Source organism: Sapajus apella, unplaced genomic scaffold, assembly GCF_009761245.1.
Source record: "Sapajus apella isolate SASKATOON/1434 unplaced genomic scaffold, GSC_monkey_1.0 scaffold7, whole genome shotgun sequence".
In the NCBI taxonomy this organism is placed as follows: domain Eukaryota; kingdom Metazoa; phylum Chordata; class Mammalia; order Primates; family Cebidae; genus Sapajus; species Sapajus apella.
In genome coordinates, this window is record NW_022436947.1 from 23,233,135 (window position 1) to 23,256,492 (window position 23,358).

The 23,358-nt window shown below is 36.4% G+C and overlaps 1 protein-coding gene across 7 annotated transcripts in view; it reads left to right on the plus strand.

Moving 5' to 3' along the window:
• CTTNBP2 (cortactin binding protein 2) overlaps positions 1-23,358 on the plus strand; it is a 168,982-nt gene that overhangs the window by 55,820 nt on the left and 89,804 nt on the right. For all 7 annotated transcript variants that reach the window (XR_004268312.1, XR_004268313.1, XM_032276193.1 and 4 more), the window contains exon 3: positions 14,424-14,648. Coding sequence is in view for 4 of the 7 variants with exons in the window: in XM_032276193.1 (XP_032132084.1) it covers positions 14,424-14,648 (225 nt within the window). In the remaining 3 variants the exon portion in view is untranslated. The remainder of the gene's footprint in view (positions 1-14,423; positions 14,649-23,358) is intronic.

The window sequence follows — 23,358 nt, forward strand, 5'->3', positions numbered from 1 at the left end:
TAGGTAGAGACACAGCCAAAGAGACTGCATATCCTTAACACAGATGAGAGGAAAAAAACCTAATTAGGAGTCCATTTGTCTTGAAGGGCCTGTCATTGGCTTTTACTCTCTCTCGCTCAAATGAAAGGTGCAATAAAATGTAAATTTGTACCAGTTTATCCATTGACTCCTAGTATTAAAGAAGCATTTTAATGGCAACCAGCTGGACAGTAAGGATATTCAGGAAGATTCTACCCACATGACCTGCTTATGGATAAACACCAGATCTGGGTTAACTCCTACTGGTCTAAGGATGGAGTAAACAAGAAAAAAGAAAACATAAGGCCCATGAAAGATTTTGCAGGATAGAACAAGGAAGATAACGTAACATTTAAAATGCAAAGGAACAACTTACATTTGAGAAAATTATTATAAGAAACAAATTTTAGAGTGTCATTTTTAGATACCATCTGTTCTGTGTCTTACAATTTGAAGAAACCTAGGCTTTGAAGTGAAGGAAGCCAGATTGTGAAGGGTGGACTAGCTGTGAAGCTAGGGAAGAGAAAGCATTGAATGGGGCATAGATCTTGGAGGCAGATTGCTAGGAGTGAGTCCAGGCTCCAAAACTTCTAGCCATGCAGTTGTGGGCAAGTGCTTACCCTTTCTTGGTGCTACATTTTTCCTATCTTTAAAATGAGCATCTTAGTACTTAGGTAATATGATTGTTATGAGAACTTAAAGTGCATTAGCAGAATTAAAGCATGTATTGGAAGTAGTAGAAAAAATCAACATTGTGAAAAATTGAATCAGTAACAAACTTAAGAAGATCTCCCAGAACCCCGAACCTAGTCGAAAGGATTAAAGTGATAAAGTAGAAACGAAGATTCGTGTAATATGCAAGATGCAGAATGGAGATCTACCAGGAGAAAAATTGATGTTCCTCAAAGAGCCTGAAACAAGTGGAATAAATGCTGCTACCAAGATTTCACAGAATTTTTAGATTGAAAACACTATATGCCAGGAAGATAGCAGCTGACACCAAGAATAATCTTAAATATTATGTATTTTAAGGTAAAAAAAATTGGCTTAACAAGGCAGAAAAACAGAAGGTTTACTGAAAAGGAGAAAAATCCACCTTACCTCAGGCTTGCTCTTGCATACTCTTGAATTCAGGAGATGTTGAAGTTAGTATCTGCCATTGTAAGGGATACTACCTAAGCATGTTTTTACTAGACAAGGCAGTGTTTACATAAGAAGAAAATAGAAATCATCTTCAAATTGGAAAGGATGGAAAATATTCCCATCCAATAGCTGCTTGAAAAAAAAAAAGTCCAGACAGATTCTTAGTTAGAAATAAGCATAAGGAAATTAGATGAGCCTGGACAACATGGTGAAAACCCTTGTCTACAAAAAATACAAAAATTAGCCAGGAGTGGTGTGTGTGCCCATAGTCCCAGCTACTGGGAAGACTGAGTGGGGAGGATCGCTTGAACCCAGGAGGTTAAGGCTGCAGTGAGCCATGATTGCACTACAGCCTGGATGACAGAGCAAGACCCTGTCTCCAAAAAAAAAGTGTCCAAGAAGAGCAAGAAATCAGTAACTAGGTTTTATCCTTGGCTGGGGCATCCAAGGACTTAGGAGAATCAAGTGGACTTGCCATTGAGTGTTGACCCGACTCTGAATGTTTGCAGAGTTATGCAGGTGATTCTGATGAGTGGTCAGGATTGAGAACTACTGCTTTAGCAATTTTATTCAAAATAAAATAAGTACAAAGAAAATTAGGCAAATGAGAATATTACCAAAGATATCTGAAAATATTTTTTTATTTTTAAATGTATGCAAATTTATTTGAAAATATAAACCTTTCTGAGCTATAAAAGCAAATTTTAGTATATTAAGGAATAATGTGTTTTTTAACAACAAGACTTAATTTTATGAAGAAGTCTTATTTTAAATGTATCACTAATTTACACATAATTCCAATCAAAATTATAATTGCTTATTTTTAGAAGCAGATCAAATAAATTACATCTAGAAGAATAAGCTAGTTGCATAGCAAATTTTAAGAAATGAACACAGTGTTTTGTCCTACTGTAGCAGGTAGTACTTATATTTTTCCATCTATTATATAGTAATATGTAATAATATACAATATATAATATATTTACATACATATTCGTAAATGGTAGCATTTGCTAATATAAATTAAAATATTTATATTGGTGAATTATGAATAGACAAAGGAAACAATATAAGATTCAATAACAGACCCAGTGTTACAGAGATATTACAGTTCATAATGATAAAAGGGACAATTCATCACAAAGATGAAGTGTTTATGTGGCTAAAACCAGAGCCTCAATATACATGAAGCAAACATTGACAGAATTAAAAAGAGAAATAGACAATTTCCTAATCATACCTTTTATACCTCTCTCAGTAATTAATAGAACAGCTAGAAAACAACTCAGTAAGAACCACCCTCAACCACCTTGATTAATTGACATTTGTAGAGTATTAGATCCAACAACTGCAGAAAACACATTCTGGTTAAGTGTATGTGATACATTTATTGAGGTAGGCCATATGCTGGGCCATGAAACAAGTCTTAATTTAAATAATAGAGTGTATTCAGTGGCCTCAATAGACTTAAATGAGAAATCAATCACAGTTAGCTATTTAGGAAAATTCCAAGTATCTGTGGATTAAAAACGAAAACAAAACAAAACTCATATGTCCAAAACAAAAGGATTTAGACGGTAATTTGAACTGAATGGCAGCAAATATGCAACATGTCAAAACATTTGAGATGCAGCTAAAACAGTGCTTAGAGGAAAATTTAGAGCTCTAAAGGTTTATATTGAAAAAGGGAAAGATATAAATCAATGACCTGTGGTTCTACTTTATGAAATGACAAAAAGGGCAGGAAAGTAAACATAAAGTAAGTAGAAGGGAAAAAATTTTTGTTGAAAGCAGCAGTCAATGAAATGCAACATAGATATACAATAGTAAAAATAATAATAAAGCCAAGAATTGATTCATTGAAAAGATCAACAAAATTGGCATACTCCTAGCTAGAATGAACAAGGAAAAAAGAATGCAAATCACCAATGTTAAGGATGGAAAAAGGGATTATCATTATAGATCCAACAGACACTAAAAGGATATTCAGTAAATACTGTGAACACTTTTGACAACCTAGATAAAGTAAGCAAATTTCTTGAAAAAATGCAACTTATAAAATGAATACAAGAAGGAATAAAAAATCCAAATAGCCTTGTATCTGTTTAAAAAATTGAGTTCACTATCAAAAACTTTTCCCAAAAGAAAATTTCAGGCCTAGATGATTTCCCTGGTAAATAAGTGAACTCATTTTATGAGGTCAGAAGTATCATAATCCCAAAACTGCCAAGGTATTTAAAAAAAAAGAAAATTACAGAGTAATACTCCTCATAACTATAGATTTAAAAATCCTAAACAGAATATTAGCAAATTGAATTCCAAACAATAATATAATCAGAGCTTAATATTCAAACATCAAACAATAAAATTCACTGTATTGACAATATAAAGGATAAAAACCACATATTCTCATTAACAGATGGAGAAAAATATTTGAAAAATTTCAGCAGCAAACCAGAAATAGTAGAGAATTGCTAAGTGATAAAGGGTGCAGCTACCAAAAAAGAAACCCCACAAAAAACAAAACAAAAAACCTTAAAAAAAAAAAAAAGCCCAGACTACTAACATCATAATTGAGGAATGCAATTTAGGCAGGAATAAGGGAAGCACTTGGCACTTTCACAGCATATTTGTTCAGTGTCAAGCAGGAAATCCTAGCCATTGCAAGGTTGGAATAAAAGAAATAAAAAGCATAAAGAAGTAAAATTGTCACTTCTGCAGATATTACTGCTTGTGTAAAAATTCTAGGTAATCTTCAAAAATTACTGAAACCAAAAAAGGAATTTATAAAATGTGTGGAATAAAAACTTTGCATTGAAAAGTCAGTTATGTTCCTACATATTATTTAAAAAATAATTGAAATTTAAGTAATTTCTTTGCAGTAGCATCAAAAAAATACAATACTTAAGAATAAACCTAACAAAATATAAACATAAGCATAAAAAGCACATAAGCATAAAAACAAAGCTTTTTTGCTGAAAACAAAAATTGCTAAGAGAATATAAAATGAGTTACCAAACTCAATTAAAATTTCAGGAGACTTATTTAAAAAAAATTTACAAATGGATTCTAAAATTTATGTGGAAAAACAAAGATCCTGGAATAACAAAAGCAGTTTTTAAAAAGAAGAATTTGAAAGACTTAACCTGCCTGATGTCAGTACTTATTATAAAGCAAAGATACATACATATGCCTCATGGACTAAAATACAGAATCCAGAAACAGTCACATATGTGATCAGTTGATTTTCAACAAAGGCATCAGAAATATTCAATGGGTAAAGACTAGCCTTTTCAGCAAATGATTGAGAAATTGAATCTATACGTGGAAAAGGTGAACATCAACCCTTTTTTTCCCGACCCCATACACAAATGTTGCCTCAAAGTGGATCATGAACTTAAAAGCTATATACATAAAACTTCCAGAAGAAAATCTTTAGACTTCAAGTTAGGCAAAAGTTTCTTAGCTACAGTATTAAATAGAAGATGAAAAACATGAAACTTGAAAAAGTGGTTAAATTGGATTGCATCAAAATTAAAAACATATTCTCTAGAAGTAAAGATCTAGCTAATAATATTTCAGTGCCCAGGGCAGAAATATTTGTAGGTTGGTTCATCTGTGCTCCAGTTATTACTAAGTGGTGGCTGTCTGGAGTCTTAATAAGACAAAGTTGGAGGTTGTTCTGGATTCAGCTTTAAGTGCACTGATAATTTAGTAATGTCTACCCTGGGCAAGAGAGTGGATCAGTGCAGCACTTGTATACCATTCTTGACCTAGTTAGGGAATAAAAATGTTATTTTCTACAGATCAGAATGGGCTCCCACATCTGAGAGGAGTACTAATGAATGTGTACAAGGTAGTAAGTGGCATACAAGGTCAAAAGAAAGTGGTGGGAGATTTCAGAAAGGACAGAGGTTACTTCTGGCTCTGACTTCTGTGAAACCAAGCCTTTCATGAATTCTGTTAGAATTGTCTACACTTTGAGAAAAAATTGGTGGTTTATTGAAGTATGCCTTCCAGATTTTAGCTTTGGGAACAAAATAAATCAAAGTCTTAGTATGATTCACAATATGCATTATGTATATTCCTGGCATGACAATTTCTGCACCTCCAGATTGTGATGTCTATGAGCAGGTAGGACATTGTAGGAGGCAGAAAGATTGGGGGGGATGAAGGTGGGAGGCGAGAGGGAAGAGGAAAAGCTTATCTCTTCTCTGACATTCTCAGCATTGCACAGAAAATCATGTGATGCCATGACATTCTCCTTCATTTCTGTGGCTCAAGTATATCTTCACACATAGATGTGTCTGAGATGCAGACACTGAAATGAACTCTTCAGTTCTTTTGGCATTTAAGTCATAATTCCAGAAGTTATTCTTCATTTCTGGCCAGTGAATTTCTAAGGCTTTAAAAATGTGTGTGTGTGTGTGTGTGTGTGAGAGAGAGAGAGAGAGAGAGTGTGAGAGAGAGAGAGTGAAAGAGAGAGAGATATGGGGGGGAAGGAGAAAAGAGAGAGTATGTGAATGTGGAAACTCACTCCTTTGCTGTTCTACCCCTCTTAGAGCGAGAATGAGTTTTGGGGACTGAGGCTTATCTCTGGCTTTCCATTCTCTTTTATTTACAAGTAGAATTTTCCCCCTTCCTTCTTAAAAGAGCTTTTAATTTTAGTGTTATTTAATGTTGGGCTACTTGAACTCCTTAACGCTAAGACAGAGATTTATAGCTGGATAGATAATTTTTTGTGTTGGCTATTTGGAAAAACTGCTATGTATTTTCTATCCTTTTTGATTTTGAGTCATAGAATTTCGGGATTTGAGAGGGATATAACAGTTTAGAAGCCAAAGACCTTCCTGACTTTTGAGACTCCGGCATTACATTTCTAGCATGTGTTTTTTCAGCCTGCATTTGAAACACAGCTGAAGGTAGAGATTTTGTTCCAATCAAATTCAGCTCGTTTTATCTGTGGAAAACCTTTGACCGTTAAAAATTCTTTATTATATTGACCATAATTTTATTCGTTTGGAATCATGTAAATAAGTCATCGAAAATCTCTTTAAACATAAAATGCTTTCAGGTATTGAAAGAGCACCATCACGCACCTGGAAGTCTTTTCTACTTTGAAGTGTACTTTCTGCTCTTTGTCTTCAGTCTTGTCTTCAGACTTGCTATTAATCGTTCTTTGAATACTTCAGCCAAAAATGAGTCCAGAAGTCCAGTTCTGACACCTGTTCTCTACGGAATAATGAAGTCTGGGGTGGAGTTGCTGGTTTGGAGCAGGGTCAGTGTCCATTTCACGGTTTGCTGGTTCAGTATCTTGTTGATTGACACCCCTATGTGTTTTTCATGCTTGTTTCTGTGCTTATACTCAAGAACTCACTCATTTCTTCCTGGAAAACTCCATCTTGTTAGATTGGACGCACCATTTCAACCACCCCCTGTGACTTTTTGTATCATTGGCACCCAAGATAGTGACAGCTGTGTTGAGCGGGTTAGAACAGAGTACAGAATTCCTTAGCGGTCTTCTTGCAGTTAGATCTGTATTAATGCTAGTTTTTTGGTTATTTTTTGTTATTCTTAGGTAATCAGTGGTTTGTGAAAAAATATCTGAAAACCATTTTTATTGTTGGATTTTATACTTAAATGATATAATATATTCTGTGCAGAATCTTGAAAACCCATTTAAGTCTGATTAAATCATGTTAGCATATGGTCAGTAATAATGGAAGTACAAATACAGCATATAGAAAACTAACTTATTGAGAACATTGTCATATTTTTATCTTTCTTTTAAATCTAATTTCTTTATACTGGTTTAAAAAGTGTTGTAAACAATAGTTATTTTTGAAGCCTTTTCTAGTGTTCTAAAATACTAGTCATAATTATCTTTTAGTGCTTAAAAATGTGGGCTTTAGCATAGTGCATGCCTGGGTTCAGTATCAGCTGTTGAAGTGACCTTAAGCAAGTAAGTTAATTTTTCTAAGCCTCAGTCTGCTTATCTATAAAATGTGAATTAAAATAATAGCTATCTCCTGGGCTTATTTTTAGGACAAAATAAATATAAAGCACTTTGCAATAAATAATGTCAATAAAAGTCATCTTTTGTTAGTATTATCTTTAAAATTGTTACAGAATCATTCTGGCTTTTCATAAAATGAAGTTATTTTAGTTATAAGTTTGTCAGTATGTTTTAAAATTGGTGGTATGTTTTATAATGTTTTAATTATGACTCACAGTGCCAGTTCTAGTTTCTGTTTCTCAGAGGATTACATACTATAGGAAAGGTCGGATATTTTAAACATGCTTTCTTTTATTTTTACTAATCATGTCCAAACTAGCTCAATTGATTATATCAAACAAGGAAAGCCAAGTAGAAACCTCATGTATGTTAAATCCTCTGGTAATAATGGTCATCTTTTAACCTCCTGCTTGTGACATTCCCAACAAAAAAACTTCACATTCTGATGAAATTATATTTTTATACACCAGTGTGGCTAGGTTTAAGAGTTCCTTTAAGAATCTGTTTTTATTATAAGTAGTTCATGTCTTCATAATGACTCATTTCCCTGAAGTGCATTTCATTCTCAAGTAATTCTGATGCATAAACCAAGACATTCTCTACACATTCAGGTCTTCCTTTTTTAGGGTCAGGCCTCCTCAAACCCAGGATAATAAACATTCCAAGTCATTTTTTGTTACATGGTCTTCTTACATATTAAAGTCATTTATATTGTTGATCTGCCCTTATTAAACATAACGTAATACATTATAAACAAGAACCCCATTGAAAGTAAGATTTTAAGAACGGTAAACTTTTTACAAGAATGTTAGAAGGAATACACATTTTGTTTGTTGAAAAGTAGGTACACTTAAGAGACTTTAAGTGGCTTGGACATGTGTTTCATTACAGATGTTTCCTTGAATCCAAGTTAGGCTAAACTCTGAAGCTTTTGACATGAGCATGAAAAGAAGTGGCCGTGAGGGTTGGCAGTTCATGGGGAGATACACGGGTAAAGGAGGGGAAGCATCCCACGCAACACAAAGGCCTGGGGCAAAAGGGTGCTGAAAGGCTTTGAGCAGAGAAATGACTGAGAAGGTTTCCATTTTAGAAAGACTACCCCGACAACTGTGTGTTATACAGAGTGCCTCCATGCAGCACAATTCAGGGGGTGCAAAGTGATCATTACAAAGTGGTGAACCATGCAAAACCAACTGATATACCTGTACCCTGTTGTTTTCCTGGAACTGCTCTCACCTGCCTTTAGGTTGGAAAGTTGATGAATCCTTCCTGGGATCCCTGCTTTCTGTCTTGGGCAGTGGGTGAACTGATACTTAGCAATCATTTTCTCTAGAATGAGTCCTGCATAGAGGAGTCTGACATTGTCCCAACTTTCTCTCCAGATTCCGGAGAAGATGCCTCCCTTGGAAAAGAGACTTCCCTCCAACAGGGAAATGTGGTCTGAGCTCTTTCTTCAAGGATACATCTGCTATTTTCCTAAGTCTGTTAGATGCTACCTTTATTCAGTCAGCCAGTGTGCATTATGCACCTGTTTTTTGCCCTTTAGGGGATTGGATGTGTCAGTAAAATAACAGTACCCCCATTTAAAAGGAACTCAAAGCAAAATGCTTAGGAAAAGATATAGGCTACTGAGCCTCAGAGTAACTGGACTCTTCCCATAAGTCACAGATGATAAACTGGCTGTCCAAACCAGGCCTGCCAGTTGTGTTTTGTTTCACTGGCAAAGTGTCATGATTTTTTACAAAACTTGAATGTCTTTTGTTAGAGCATACATGTTGAGTTCACCAAAAGTCTGACATTTCATACTGATTAATAGCAAGCCAAATATACACACTGATGTTGGCTACCTGGTCCCTGCATGCATTTGTGGGAGTCAGCACTGCCCAGTGTCCTAATAGTGGGGAGCCTGTTGTTAGATCTTGAAATTTCCAAGTCGCCAAAAGTTGCTAGGTGAATACTTGTGTCTACTATGTTTTCTATTCCTCTATCTGGGAAAACTCATTCACTGGAGATAGGATATATTTATATAGAAAAGTAACTTTCTATTTATCTCTGGTAATAATCAATTTTAAAAAATACATGGATATATATTCAACATTAAATATATCAAAATATGGCCGGGCACGGTGGCTTAAGCTTGTAATCCCAGCACTTTGGGAGGCCGAGGCGGGTGGATCACGAGGTCAAGAGATCGAGACCATCCTGGTCAACATGGTGAAACCCCGTCTCTACTAAAAATACAAAAAATTAGCTGGGCATGGTGGTGCGTGCCTGTAATCCCAGCTACTCAGGAGGCTGAGGCAGGAGAATTGTCTGAACCCAGGAGGCGGAGGTTGCGGTGAGTCGAGATCGCGCCATTGCACTCCATCCTGGGTAACATGAGTGAAACTCCGTCTCAAAAAAAAATATATATATATATATATCAAAATATATTTTTTAATTCATTGTTAGTGGATTATTTGTCTATGTCATGAGTGCACTGAATTCATATTATAGCATCTTGTCTTCATGTCACAGTCTTATTTAATCTCTGACCTTTCACCATGGAATCAAAATGGGCAACTGGATTCTAATTTATAAGCCTAATAGAAAGCTGTAGACCAAAAAGCGCATTTTAATTGTTAGAATTACATATTTCTAGAAACCCTTGCTATAAGACAAGAATATCAAAAGTACATGTTGAATATATATAATACACATAAATAGATGCATATGTAGTCATGGAACAAGATTAATAGCTGGCATTACTGAAAATAATATGAGTTTAGGAGTCAGTTTAATGTTAATTAAGAACATGTGATCTTTGACATTCATTTTTACCTGGTTTCCATGCTTTTGAGGACTTAAAAATGAAAGAATGAAATCAGGTTTTCTGTCTAAACTCAAGGTGTCTTAAGCAACACATGAAGGTGCTTCATTTCTCTCATTTTAATAACTAAAGATAACACAGTTGCATAGCTAGTTAGCAACAAACACAAAGCCACTGTTTCTACCCTTGAAGGAATCTCATATACATATTTTATACTTTGTAAAGGCTACATGTTAGTCCATATTTGTGAAGCAAATTAATTGGCAGTTTTAGGCTGGCATGGAGGCTCACTCCTTTGATAACAGCACTTTGGGAGGCTGCGGCAGGAGGATTGCTCGAGCTCAGGAGTTCAAGACCAGCCTGAGCAACGTAGTAAGACTTCATCTCTACCAAAATTTAAAAAAAATACGTAGGTATGGTGGCACATGCCTATAGTATCAGCTACGCAGGAAGCTGAGATGTGGGAGGATCAGTTAAGCCCGAGAGTTCAAGGCTACAGTGAGCCGTGATCACACCACTGCCCCCCAGTCTGGGTGGCAGAGCAAGACCCTATCTCTAAATAAATAGGCAGTTTTATGTTTATGAAACTGTACATGTATCACTTTACGACATTTTTAGCAGAAAAAAATTTGCGTTTAACAATGTCATAATGTGATTATAAGTTAAAACTAATAATTTTAAAACAAAAACAATCACAACAAAAATACACATATACAAAACTATTTCACACCAGTTAAAAAAAAAAAAGAAATACTTTCTGACCATAAAATCTGTTGGACAAAACTGGAAATGGGTCTGTGATACATATGTTTACCTCTTACATTATACAAAAATTAATTTTAACCCATTTATCAAGATGTTTACTCAGGCTTAAGAATAACCTGTGTGTTAACAAATTGCTTGATCAGTGTTAAGTATTGTACATCATAAAATATGTTGTATGGGTGAGTAGACATCAGGTAATTACAATGGGTTGTTAAAATGTCAGTTTCAGCAAAGAACACATTGTGATAAATATCAGATATTTCAGTGAGGACCAAGATGCAAATTTTCAGAAGAAATATTTAAAAGCTAGTGTTGACTGTTAAACCTTTCATCCACATTGAGAACATAATATAATGTGGTTTTTGGAGATTAAAGAAAGATTTCTATCAGAGAGCATTTCTCTGCAGAGAATTGTGCTGTCAGACTTGCCTCATCCAGTTGCTTCTCCCTTCATCTCAAGAGAAAAGGGCTTCAGAGAGACTTTTGAATGACATGATAGGTTTTTCCTGCAGATCTTGGTGGGCTCAGTGGAGATGGGGCTGAACAAGCCGCCATTCTGTGGAAGTGAAGGAGAGATAGATGTGGGGATCATCTTGCAGAGACTCCCAACTTTTGTTTAGATAGACATCCATGAATGTTTCCTGTAGACCAGTTTGAGCCATGGTCATGAAATGGTAGGAATGAGATCGATTCAGGCCCTGTTCAATAGGGAAGTCTGGAGAGAACATGGGACCTCAGTTGACAAAAGGTGAATTCCAAATGCTAATAAGGAGAGTATGCAAGGCTGTGCTTCATGGGTGTGCAACCTGTGCAGTCACAAAGGCCATGCACTTAGAAGGGCCGCTTGCCTGGTTAAATACTGCACTGTTGCCATCTTGAAATGCTTAATAATTTTGAACAAAAAGCCCATGTCTTCCTCTTGTAGTGGGTCCTGCAGATTATGTAGCTTGTCCTATGGCCTACGTTGAAGAAACTGTAGATGAAGGAGTCCCAGCAGTGCAAGAGGGGGTGTTCCTATAAGAAACCACCAAGCCCTTCATGGGAAAAGAGTAGGCTTTAAATATTCTGCACACTCTGTTGGTAAACCCAGCTGACCAATTGAACCAATCAGGTACAGCATTCCTGCTCCCTTCATCTCTCCTTTATCATCTACCTCCAGTCCCTTCCAACCCAGAGGGAACTAAAACAGCTTAGAAAGAGGGGGAGAAGGTCTTGGGGAAAAGAGAGAGGTTGTCATATAAACCCCTTTGCTGGGTGGTGGATATTAGCCTGCAGTAGATGCTAGCTGAGGAAGGCAGGTTGCCATACTTCTGAATGAAGATGGACATTTTAATAACCAAATTGAGACTGTTTTGACTCAGAGTGACTGTAGGTCTTTTATTAAATTAAAGCGATTAGAAAAAACATAGAGCTAGCCAAGTGTTCATCCAGGGGTGGGAGAAGAACTACATTGAATAAATATTAAGAAAAAAGTGAAGGACAAAATGAAATTGCTTTTGAAATTGCATCTCTCAAGTGATACTTATTCGGTATATTGATTACATAATTGAATTTAAAGAATCTAGAAACACCAAATGCTTTTAACTCATAAACCTTATCTTTTAAGTTTGAAGTGGTCTTCTGAAAGCTAGCTTAAATTTAATGGTGAAACTGGACTTTTTGTAAATTTTATTTCTTAATTTAAGTTGATAATAGGGAAAGAAATGTTAGCTTTTTTCCAGTTGTCATAAGACTTGTGTTTTTCTAGTTGTTGGCTTACTGATAATGGCCTAGAATGGAAAAGTGTAGTTTTTCAAGTAAGAAACTGTATGTATTAATAATATTTCTTTAGAAAACATGTTTAATGTTTTGAATAAATAAGCTTGATTTTAATTTTTTTTTTTTTTTGAGACTGCGTCTTGCTGTCACCCAGGCTGGAGTGCAGTGGCATGATCTTGGCTCACTGCAACTTCCGCCTCCAGGGTTCAAGCAATTGTCCTGCCTCAGCCTCCTGAGTAAGCTGGGACTACAGGCACACACCAACAAGCCTAGCTAATTTTTGTATTTTTAGTAGAGATGGAGTTTCACCATGTTGGCCAGGATGGATTCAATCTCTTGAACTCGTGATCCACCCGCCTTGGCCTCCCAAAGTGCTGGGATTACAGACGTCAGCCAATGCACTCGGTCTCATTTAATTCTTCTGCTGGCAGTGACATAGATACTTTTTCTTTCTAGTGGCTATTCCAAAATGACCTGAATTAGGAAAATGTTGCTAGGTTTTAATACATTTCTACTGCTATTTTCCATTTTTATGCAATGACTTTGTAGGCTAATTATAGAAAATTGCATTCTGCCCTCATTATGTGGGTGTGAAATTAACTTTGTTGCTGATGGACTGACATTTATAGTATAATTAGGTTGCATTCTTTCCTGGGATTCTGTGAACTATATTTTAATGCCCTTCAGTGAGAAGGAGATAGATGCATTTTTAAAATTTTCTGAAGGCTGTTGTGGTTGATCAAACTTTACAAACTATGAATATTGTGATTTATTTTTACATTAAAAATTTTAGTTTTTCAATTAAAATTTTTACATTAAAATTTTTGCTGTAATCCCAGCACTTTTGGGAGGCCGAGGCGGGTGGATCACGAGGTCAAGAGATCGAGACCATCCTGGTCAACATGGTGAAACCCCGTCTCTACTAAAAATACAAAAAATTAGCTGGGCATGGTGGCACGTGCCTGTAATCTCTGCTACTCAGGAGGCTGAGGCAGGAGAATTGCCTGAACCCAGGAGACGGAGGTTGGGGTGAGCCGAGATCGCGCCATTGCACTCCAGCCTGGGTAGCAAGAGTGAGACTCCGTCTCAAAAAAAAAAAAAAAAAAAAAAAAAATTTTGCAAGGAATTTTCTTCTTACTAGTTATCCATATGACTTCCTTCTGGCTATAAAAAACTTGTAGGGGATTTTTTGTGTACATGATTTACCCTGATATTTATTATTTTAAATATAAGTTTCATCAATATAGAGATATTATTTTTAAACTTTTGCTAAAAGTTATTTTATTATCAATATTTCTGATTTTATTTTAAATTGGAGAAGACTAGGTGGGGTGTGGTGGCCTCCCAGCACTTTGGGAGGCTGAGGCGGGGGATTACTTGAGCTCAGGAGTTTGAGACCAGCCTGGGCAACAAAGTGAGATTCCATCATAAATTTAAAAAAATCAGAAAAATTAGCTGGTTGTGGTAGCATGCATCTATAGTCCCAGCTATAAAGCTGGTTGAGGCAAGAGGATTGTTGAGCCCAGAAGGTTGCGGCTGCAGTGAGCTGTGATTGCGCCACTGCATTCCAACCTGGATGCCAGAGCAAGAACTTGTCTCGGGGGAAATAAAGACTGCGCCTTAAATTCTGATCCTTGAGGGTAGTACAGCATGCAAACTATATTTGCATCATTTGCAATGTAAAATACGATATTCTTAAAGGAAGAAAATTTGAAAGCAGATGGAATGGTATTCCAGGCTAGTCAGCAACTGGGGGTCACATTTGCCTCTCACTTGCCACTGACATCATGTATAAGCCATTACTCACAGCAGTTGGGAATACCATTTGGAAATGTAATCACAAAACCTTCTTATAAATATCTTTCTGTATATTTTCATTTCTTACTTCAATACATTTCTCTAATTTTGTTCCAGGCTCGCAGGAAGGAGGTATTTATCCAGGAACGGTATGGGAGATTTAATCTAAATGACCCGTTCTTGGCACTCCAGAGAGACTATGAAGCAGGTGCTGGTGACAAAGAGAAGAAGCCAGTTTGTACCAACCCCCTCTCCATCCTGGAAGCAGTCATGGCCCACTGCAGGAAAATGCAAGAAAGGATGTCCGCACAGCTGGCTGCTGCTGAGAGCAGACAAAAGAAGGTACTGAGACGTTCAAATGGTCATTTTCCCCTCAACATGGTGTCAGATGAAGAGATCATCTCCAAGGTTGTTGTTTGTTCTAAGTACTACATTTTCAGGCAGGATTGCAATAAGTACTTAGAAGTGCAAGAGGCTGAAAGATTATTTAAGTCAATGTAACTTCATGTTTAAAAAGTAGCTCAAAATTACACTAAACTATAATGGAAGTATAACAGAAAAATTATGTTTCTGATAATGGTTACTTTGGTGCTTTCTTTAAAATCTCTCTCTATATATATGTTTTTGGATTTCCTACTGCCTTCTAGAAAACATGCTTAGCTGCTAGGTAGGTTAATCCAGTGATGCAACCAGGACTCTCTGATCATATGGTAACATCCCAACTTATTTTATCCAGCTTCTGTCTAAAATAGTTATTTGCAATTAGAAATTATTATTTTTTTATTTTTGGTGTGGGGGGGAATAAAAATAATGTGAAGAAAATGGAATGCACGTTTCTGTGGTATATCCAGTCTCACAATGTGTCATCTTAAAGTCCTGGTTAGTGTCAAACTCACCTCTGTGATGTGATGGTTGTGTCAGCTGCAGACCTCAAGCCTCCTGCTCACATGTGTTTCATTTAAACCAACCTCCTCCCCTCCCCCTCCCCCACCATCACACACATATTCCTTTCACTTGAGCATCTACTTCAAAGAGTACAAAGTTCAATAAAAATTTACCTTGATCAGCCAGAAGGAAATAGAAATTTAAATTTTGTCCTTCCAGTACACTGCCAAAACTATTGATTCCTTTTATTAAAAAAGAGAGAAAGTTAGAAGTTGATGCGGCATGGTATGATTAAAATTAAAACTAATGGGCCAGATGCGGTGGCTCATGCCTGTAATTCTAACACTTTGGGAATCCGAGGCAGGCAGATCATGAGCTCAGGAGTTCAAGACCAGCCTGGTCAGCATAATGAAACCCGTGTCTACTAAAAATAATTAGCCGGGCATGGCGGTGCACCCCTATAATCCCAGCTATTTGGGAGGCTGAAGCAGGGAATTGCTTGAACCCCGGGAGGCAGAGGTTGCAGTGAGTTGGGATCACACTACTGTACTCCAGCCTGGGTAACAGAGTGAGACTCCATCTCAAGAACTGAAAAAACAATTAAAACTAATATGTTCTCTTCACCATTTTTATCAAAGCATAAATTAAAATGTTTCTTTTATTTGGCCTTTTCAGAGAACTTCTAATATCTCATATGTAACACCTGGTTGATGATTAACTTGAATGTACTATACTTATAAATATTTATGATAGATATCATTTCATGTGTGTCTTTTCCCTGAAATTTTATCTTTACTTTAACATAAATGCCAGTGTTCTGGTATGGGTGCTGCATAAAAGGAAACATTTTTCTCAGTAAGTTACATGGTAGAAAACTAAAGCACTGAGTAAAATAGGTAAGAAAAATAAAAGGCTTTCCATAGCTGTAAGGCAAAATCAGACAGTTTAACTCTGGACTTTGAAAACCCTTTTCAAAACCCTGCAGACAACCACTAAGATGTCTGAAGGTTTTCAAAACTTTCCACAAACCTCATAAACAAGAGCCAATGAATTTCAGCTGATGTCACTGAAACTCATTTGTATTTCTTGGATGGGATACATTTCAGTTATGCCTGTAATATGTCAAATTAGTTATTTCATATAAATTATTTCTGCTGGACTTTATACTGCATTATAAAAAATTAAGAAAACATTTTGTTGTCCTTGAACATATAAAAAATACTTTCCTAAATTTTACTTCTGTTCTGCCTTTAAAAAAAACTCATTTCTCTTTTAGGAGAAAAAAAGTACATTTCTAGTTAGATCAAAGAGTTTATTATCTAGCTGATTTAAAAAAAAAAATCAACTTACATCCTGTTTGTTTCTGAATGACTGGGTCACTTCCAACCTGGCTAATAGTGAAAGGAAATTGTTTCTGTCCTATGGGTCCTGAGAGGCTAATATAAAATGAGCTAGTGGTGAGTCTCCCATGTATAATGGGAATACAGGAGTCCTTCATAGCTAAATTCATTGGCTATGTAGTCTCAGTGAAGGGTTTATCTGACACAGTGCTACATTTCATTCTTAAAAATATTATATTTTAGTAGATTATAGTGTATGAGAAGAGTTATAATTTGTACTCTTACCCTGTGTCTTAAAAGGAAAATATCATATCAGCTGATGAAAGCAAAAACACCAAAATCATCTCTTTAACAACAAAATTATCTGTCACCTTTAGTCCTCTGAAATCACATATTTTAACCAAATGTCTTCAGTTCCCTCGCATATAAATTGCAGCTTTAGAAATCTAAAAGCCATAAGGAAAAAAATCCATTATTTTAAATGAGTCCAGTTCTTTAAATCACTGCCAGAACAAATGTCTGGGAAAGCAAAGGCTCCATTATCTATGATTTCAGTATTTATTATCTGACACCAGGCATATCTCTTTGGTAATTTTAAGGCACTTGGCCTGAGTGCTGCTCTGGTTGGCCTCTCAAGGCGGGAGAACAGGGTCCATGCTCATTCATGCATTGGCTCCTGCTGTGACTACTAATAGGCAGGTTAACTGTTTGGTAATTTGTATGCCAGGGAAATTTGGGCAAGAGTCAATTTGGCAAATGGACTGAGCCTGTAAAGCCACTTTGAATAAGCTAATGAGTAATCATCATGGGGAACTTTGCCTCTGGTAATCCACTTCCCATTTGGAGCCAGTAACCCAGGATGAAATGATATTTGGAGGTTTTTTTTTTTCTTTTGTAATCTTGTCTATCATCTTTTAATGGAATTTCCATTCTAATTTATTTGAACAGTAGGTAGGAAATCTATATATTTTCAAACATTTTCTTCACATTTAGAAAACGTAAGTTCTAGCCCTGAAATAGGAAACACCTTTTAATTTGATCAGAACCTTTGAATATATGTAACCAAAATAATAACCAGGAAATTCAGAGGGGGAGAAATTCTTTTCACCAGTGAAAAACCAAAAATAGCTGTGTGTATTAGATACAGCTTCTTCTACGTGGCAGCGCATCATAAATAGGCGAGTTGCATGGCAATAGATGCCTCAGATGGGATTCTTAGTTGTGAGCAGATAAGCCAGTGTTCACCTAGAAGGCAGAAAGGGCTTTTATTGACTGGTTTACAAAAATAGTAGTTGGCTTACAACGTGGTTCAGCATGGCTGGCAAAGCCTAGACGACCAGCTCTTCCCGAGCAGCATCACAGACAGACAAGTACCCTTGTCTGTGAAAAAAATGAAAAGATATATTAATATATTTTGTTGTTATGTATTTGTTTACCAGATTGAGCATATGGGTTGAGTTGCCCAGGGGGAGAAGAGCACAATGATGCAATGAGCCTTAAAAGATTTTGGGGGAGCAGTAGGGAATGTGGTTAAATGTTGTAAGAGTGTTTTGTGGTGTAGCAGATATGCACTCTGCTTTCTCAATTTATAAATGGCCATAATTGCTTTCCTCTCAGTTTTCCACTTTGAATTAGAACTAATTGCCTTTACATTGCTGCTGGGCTCCCACCTACATAGTTTTCCCTTTCATTCTATAAAAACATGTGCTTGGTGCCTCTTCATTCATAGCTTTCAGTTTGGGTGCTATTCTTGGAGCAACCACCCACTTTCTCACTACCAGGGAAGCTGTGTTCATTCTTCTGAGCTCTTCCACACAATCCATTGCTTTTTGCAAAAGAGTTCAGTGATCCTGCTCCATGCAAAGTTACCCTCAGCCCCTACTTGAAAGTGTTAGAAGGAGATATAAATTCGACAATAACATAACAAAATCACCTGGAACTCCATAATTTATGTATACTGTGGTTCATTTTTAGTATGTAGTCCTGCCATCTGATCATCTCTAAAATTTGTGTAAAGTGCTACAATCAAATAAGTGGAATTAATGAATTTTCATATCCTTTGTAGTTTCTAGTGTGGTTTCTTATATGCAGTTCAGTACATATTTTCTCTCCAAAAGTTCTTTAAGACATTGCTTGTGATAGTAGGTGAACAAACTTATACCAAGATGACTCAAATTTAAACAAGTGTGCATTCACTGCTGTTATACTGACCTGAAAAAATTCTTTAAAAAATTATTACTGGAAACTACTTTATTGATGATAGGAAAAAAATATAGGAAAGAATGAATGACTCAGTGGCTATAATGACAGGAGGTTTCAAAATTATATGATGAAACTCAGAATACTTAAGGGATTCTCCTGAGATGTAATGAGCTCACAGTGCCCTACGCCCTATTAAATCAACTCATTTGATCCTTAGGATATTATTATTACATACAGTAGAGGCTATTATTATTGCATTTTAAGCATAAGTAAGTTAAGATCACAGAGAAGTTGAACAACGGAGCCTGTTGGTTTGAAGACAAGCAATCGGCCTTCAGAGTTCACATACTTAGCTGCTGTGTAAGGGCGACTTTCCTATAGCCACTTGGTGGGAGAACTCAGATCTCCTGCTTCTCAGGCTTCCTATATGTACTGAATTTATTTCTTACTGGTAAAAAAATTGAACATCTTTAATAGTTTGGATTCTTTGTGATTTTATGTCATTCCTTCAAGCCTCTTAAGATTGAGAGACACAGATTTTAACACATTTATTCCCCATAGCTCTGCAATTAAGAGAATATCCCAAAGTTTAGAGGGAAAAAAAATGCCTATCTGATGCTGGATCAAAAGACCAACTCTAAAACCCTTATCCTTAAATGTGTGATCGACCTAGTTCATGCTTCAAAAAGAGCTAAAAACATGAAGGATGGGTATTCAAAAGTCATTCAAGTTGTATAAAACAATCAAGAACAGAGGCCACAAAAAAGATTTTGCTTGAAATGGGTTTTTTCCTACATATTATGGAAAATGAACGTGCAGGAAATTTTTTAAGTTCCAGGGTACATGTGCAGGATGTGCAGGTTTGTTGCATAGGTAGATATCCATGGTGGTTTGCTGCACCTATTAACCCATCATCACCTAGGTATTAAGCTCAGCATGCATTAGCTCTTCTTCTTGATGCTCTCCCTACCCCTGTCCTGCCCCAATAGGCCTGTGTGTGTTGTTCCCCTCCCTGTCTCTATGCTTTCACGTTGTTCAGCTCCTACTTACAAGTGAGAACATTTGGTGTTTGGTTTTCTCTTCCTTCATTAGTTTGCTGAGAGTAATGGCTTCCAGCTCCATCCATGTCCCTGCAAAGGACACGATCTTGCTCCTTTATTTAGCTGCATAGTATATTCCATGGTATATATGTACCACATTTTCTTTATCCAGTCTATCACTGGTGGGCATTGGGTTGATTCCATGTCTTTGCTAATGTGACTAGTCATATAGGAAATTTTTAATAATGAGTTAGGACTTTTCAGTTTGATCACCAGAAAAAAAATGTTTATTGTGTACATGAATGGTTTGAGAAAATTAATAACATTTATTAAAATTGAAGCCAGGCTTGGCTGGGCACAGTGGCTCACACCTGTAATCCCAGAACTTTGGGAGACCGAGGCAGGCATATCACTTGGGATCAGGAGTTCAAGGCCAGCCTAGCCAACATGGTGAAACTGTCTCTACTAAGAATACAAAAATTAGCCAGGCATGGTTGCATATACCTGTAGTCCTAGCTACTTGGGAGGCTGAGGCAAAAGAATCTCTTGAACCCAGGAGGCGGAGGTTGCAGTGAGCTGAGATTGCGCCACTACACCCCAGCCTGGGTGACAGAGCAAGACTCCTCTCAAAAACAAATAAATAAAAATTGAGGCCAGGCTTTTGAACATCAAAAAGCAGTTATTCAAATATTAATCCACCATACTAAATTACTAAAAATCATGTATCATGATTTACATATATTTACTTATTTTTTTATTTTATTTTTGAGATGGAGTCTCGTTGGAGTGCAGTGGCACAGTCTTGACTCACTGCAACCTCCACCTCCCTGGTTCAAGTGATCCTCCTGCCTCAAGCTCCAGAGTAGCTGGGACTACAGGCGTGTGCCACTATGCCCAGCTAATTTCTGTATTTTTAGTAGAGACCAGGTTTCACCATATTGGTCAGGCTGGTCTTGAACTCCTGACCTCGTGATCTGCTCACCTCAGCCTCCCAAAGTGCTGGGATTACAGGCATGAGCCATGGTGCCAGCTTTTTAATTTTTTAATGACAAAAATGTAGTTCCTTCTTCAATGCCATTTGGTATCCATTTCTTCAAGAATCTTTTTGGCTCTCTTTTATTCCCTGCAATAGCCTTTTCTGGCTTTCTGTGGTAATGCTTTAAATCTGTAAGTCTCCTGGTACATTCTTCTTTATTTAGAGAAGATGCTCACCCTCTCTTTACTTGTGTCTTTTGATGGGTTCCAGACATACCTTTTTAGATAAGTCAAAACTCCCTTAATACATAAAAGCCATTCTTCCTTGGTCTTTCTTATTTTCATTTTTCAACTTTATTTTGAAGCTTCTTAAAAAATAATTTCAATTTTATTTTAGATTTAGGGGAAACGTGCAGGTTTGTTACATTGGCATATTGTGTGATTCTGAGGTTTGAAGCATGATTGATCCTGTCACCCAAGTATTGAGTATAGTACCCAGTAGGTAGTTTTTTGTTCTTTTACCCTCTCCCCTCTTTTGGAGTCCTCAGCATCTATTATTCCTGTCTTTTTATCTATGTGTACCCAATGTTTAGCCTCCACTTTTAAGTAAGAACTTGCGCTATTTGGTTTCTGTTCTTGCATTATTTTGCTTAGAATAATGGCCTCCGGCTGCATCCACGCTGCTGCAAAGGACATGATTTCATTATTTTATATGGCTGTGTAGTATTCCATGGTGTGTATGTACCACATTTTCTTTATCCAGTTCGCTGTTGCTGGTCACCTAGGTTGATTCCATGTCTTTGCTATTGTGAATAGTGCTGAGATAAACATAGGCATGCATGTGTCCTTTTTGGTAGAACAATGTATTTTCCTTTGGGTGTATACCCAGTAATGGGTTTGCTGGGTTGAATAGTATTTCCATGTTCTTTGAGAAACCTCCAAACTGCTTTCTACAGTGACTGAACTCATTTACATTCTTATCGACAGTGTATAAGTGTCCTCTTCTCCACAGCCTCTCCAACATCTATTACTTTTTGACTTTTTAGTAATAGCCATTCTGACTGGTGTGAAATGGTATCTCATTGTGGTTTTGATTTGCATTTCTCTGATGATTAGTGATATGGAGCATTTTTTTCATGTCTGTTGACTACTTGTGTATCTTCCTTTGAGAAATGCCTGTTCATGTCCTTTACCCACTTTTTAATGGGGTTATTTGCTTGTTATTTGATTCTGGATGTTAGATTTCTGTCAGATGCATAGTTTAAAATATTTTCTCCTATTCTGTAGGGTTTCTTTGGTCATATAGAAGCAATTTAGTTTAATTAGGTCCCACTTGACAATTTTTATTTTTGTCGTGATTGCTTTCAAGGTCTTAGCCATACATTTTTTTTTGCCAATGCTGAAGTCCGGAATGATGTTTCCTAGGTTTTGTTCTAGGATTTTTATAATTTGAGATGTTATGTTTAAATATTTGATTCATCTTGGGTTATTTTTTTTATGTGGTGAAAGGTGGGGGTTCCAGTTTTGCTCTTCTGTGTATGACTATTCTGAAGCTTTCAAAAGAAATCCTTCCTCCTCATACTCAAGTGATTACCATATCTATTTCTTACATAATTGTAATTTCCCTCTATTGTAGTACCACTTACATTTTCCAAACTTTTAATTTTGATATAATTTCAACCTTACAGAAAAGTTGCAAGAATGGTACAATAACAGCGTTCTTTACCTAGATTCACAGTTGTTTATATTTTATACCTGATCTGTTTTATCATTTTTTTCTCCCCCTCTTTACACACATGCGCGCGCACGCACGCACACACACACACACACACACACACACACACACACAGATTTGTTTCCAAGTCATTAGAGAATAAATTAGAGACATAGTGCTTTTTTACTCCCAAATATGTTGATGTATATTTCCTAAGAACAGGGACAATCTTTTATATAATCACCATACAATTTTTTAAAATCAGGAAATTTATCATTGAAACAGCATTTTTTTCTAATTTACATATTCATTTTCCCCCAGTTGTTCCAATAATGATTTTTGTAGCAATTATTTTCCTAATTCAAGATCAGGCATTGCATTTAATTGTTGTTTCTCTTTTGTCTCCTTTAAGCTGCAACAGTTCTTCAGCCTTTCTTTGCTTTATTTACCTTGATATTTCTGAAGAGCATGGGCTAGGTATTTTGTAAAACATCACTCAATTCAAATTTGTTTAATGTTTCCTGCCGATTTTATTCAGCTTTTGCATTTTTGGTAGAAATACCGTGTCTGTGATATTGTGTTTTTATTAGTTTGTAAAATTCAAAAGGCATACGATGCTGATTTTTTTCAAAACCAAATCATGTGATTGATAGTAACATTGGTCGCCTGGTTAAGGTGGTGTCTCTCAGTTGTCCTCACTGTTTAGTTGTTACTTTTTCTTTTGTGTTAGTAAGTAATTTACGAAGAAATATGTTGAGATTCTTTAACTATCTTATTCATTAAATGTTCACCTGCTAGTTTTAGAATCCTCTGATGATTTTCCAACCCCCATTACTCCTTCCGTATTTTTTATGTGGCATTCTACTGTAAGGAAAAGCTTTCCTTTCTCCCCCATT